The 1,026-nt window shown below is 67.8% G+C and overlaps 1 protein-coding gene across 1 annotated transcript in view; it reads right to left on the bottom strand.

Moving 5' to 3' along the window:
* Nucleotides 1-1,026, bottom strand: part of BAIAP2 (BAI1-associated protein 2) — a 38,524-nt gene that overhangs the window by 36,239 nt on the left and 1,259 nt on the right. Inside the window, 2 exon segments of the mRNA XM_014528387.1 lie at nt 245-320; nt 822-972. Coding sequence (XP_014383873.1) covers nt 245-320; nt 822-972 — 227 coding nt within the window.

The raw sequence follows: 1,026 nt of genomic DNA, 5'->3' as shown, positions 1-1,026 counted from the left end.
GGCCCCCTCCGCACAGGCCCCTGGGAGCCTCGGGCCCAGGTAGGGCGGGAAGGCCCGGAGGGAAAGCCCGTCTCACATCAAAGGGCCGGAAGCAGGCTTGGGGGGGCGGGGGCGCACCCCCTCATCTGAGCCCCATCCTCTGGCTCCCAGACAGACCTCACGGGCCTGTCCTAGCGCCACGGACCCAGTCAGGACCGGGACTCGCGTCCTCGTCACAGCCGCGGGCACCGCCCGCCTGCCTTACCTGCCAGCGCCTTCTCGTAGTTCTTGCCCATGGCGATGAAGTTGCGCAGGCTGGGGTTGAACTGCTCCATGATGGTCTGGGGGGGAGAGAGAGCGTCAGGGCCGGGACCGCCAGGGGGCGAAATGCGGGGCTGCCTCACCTCCCAGGGCCACCGCCAGGCTTCCCGTGTCCAGGCCCGCCCCCCCTCCACAGTGCCCTTGAACGCCCTTGGGCAAACAGCCTTTTCGCATCCGTACAATGGGGACAGGACAGGGACAGAGCCGCTACGGCCTGATGGCAAGCGGACACGCTCAGACGTGGCTGCGAGAGGCCGTCTGGCGGGGCTGAGTCAGCGAGCGAGGCCTCTCGGCTGCACGCAGATGCTCAGCGCCTGGGCCCTCGCCCACCGCGGGCTTCACTCACCCCTCAATTACCCAGCCTGACTCACAGCGCCCCCAGGAGCAGCTGTGCTCCGGTCTGCGCCCGCACACTGGCGTCTCGGTGCCAATACCCGCGGTTCTTAGATTGAAGGAATGAGATTCCCCCTCGAAGGCCAATCCATGTTTTAATTACGAGGCATAACAACAGGCGTGCACACCACAGCCGAGCGGTTCTCCGGGGAGTCCTCGCCGACAGCCCCCAGCGCGGCGGGAGGAACTTCCCAAGAAGCCGCCAGGCGGCGCGTGTCCACACGGGAGGGGACAGCGGGCACCAGCCAGGAGGGGACGGCGGCCCGCCCACACCCTCCCCTGGCACCTGGGGACAGAGCCAGGTTTCACTTCCTCAGCTCAGCGCTGAGCTCA

This window comes from Myotis brandtii, unplaced genomic scaffold (assembly GCF_000412655.1).
Source record: "Myotis brandtii unplaced genomic scaffold, ASM41265v1 scaffold632, whole genome shotgun sequence".
Lineage (NCBI taxonomy): Eukaryota > Metazoa > Chordata > Mammalia > Chiroptera > Vespertilionidae > Myotis > Myotis brandtii.
The sequence above is the reverse complement of the archived record's forward strand: the minus strand, read 5'-3'. Positions and strand labels throughout refer to the sequence as shown.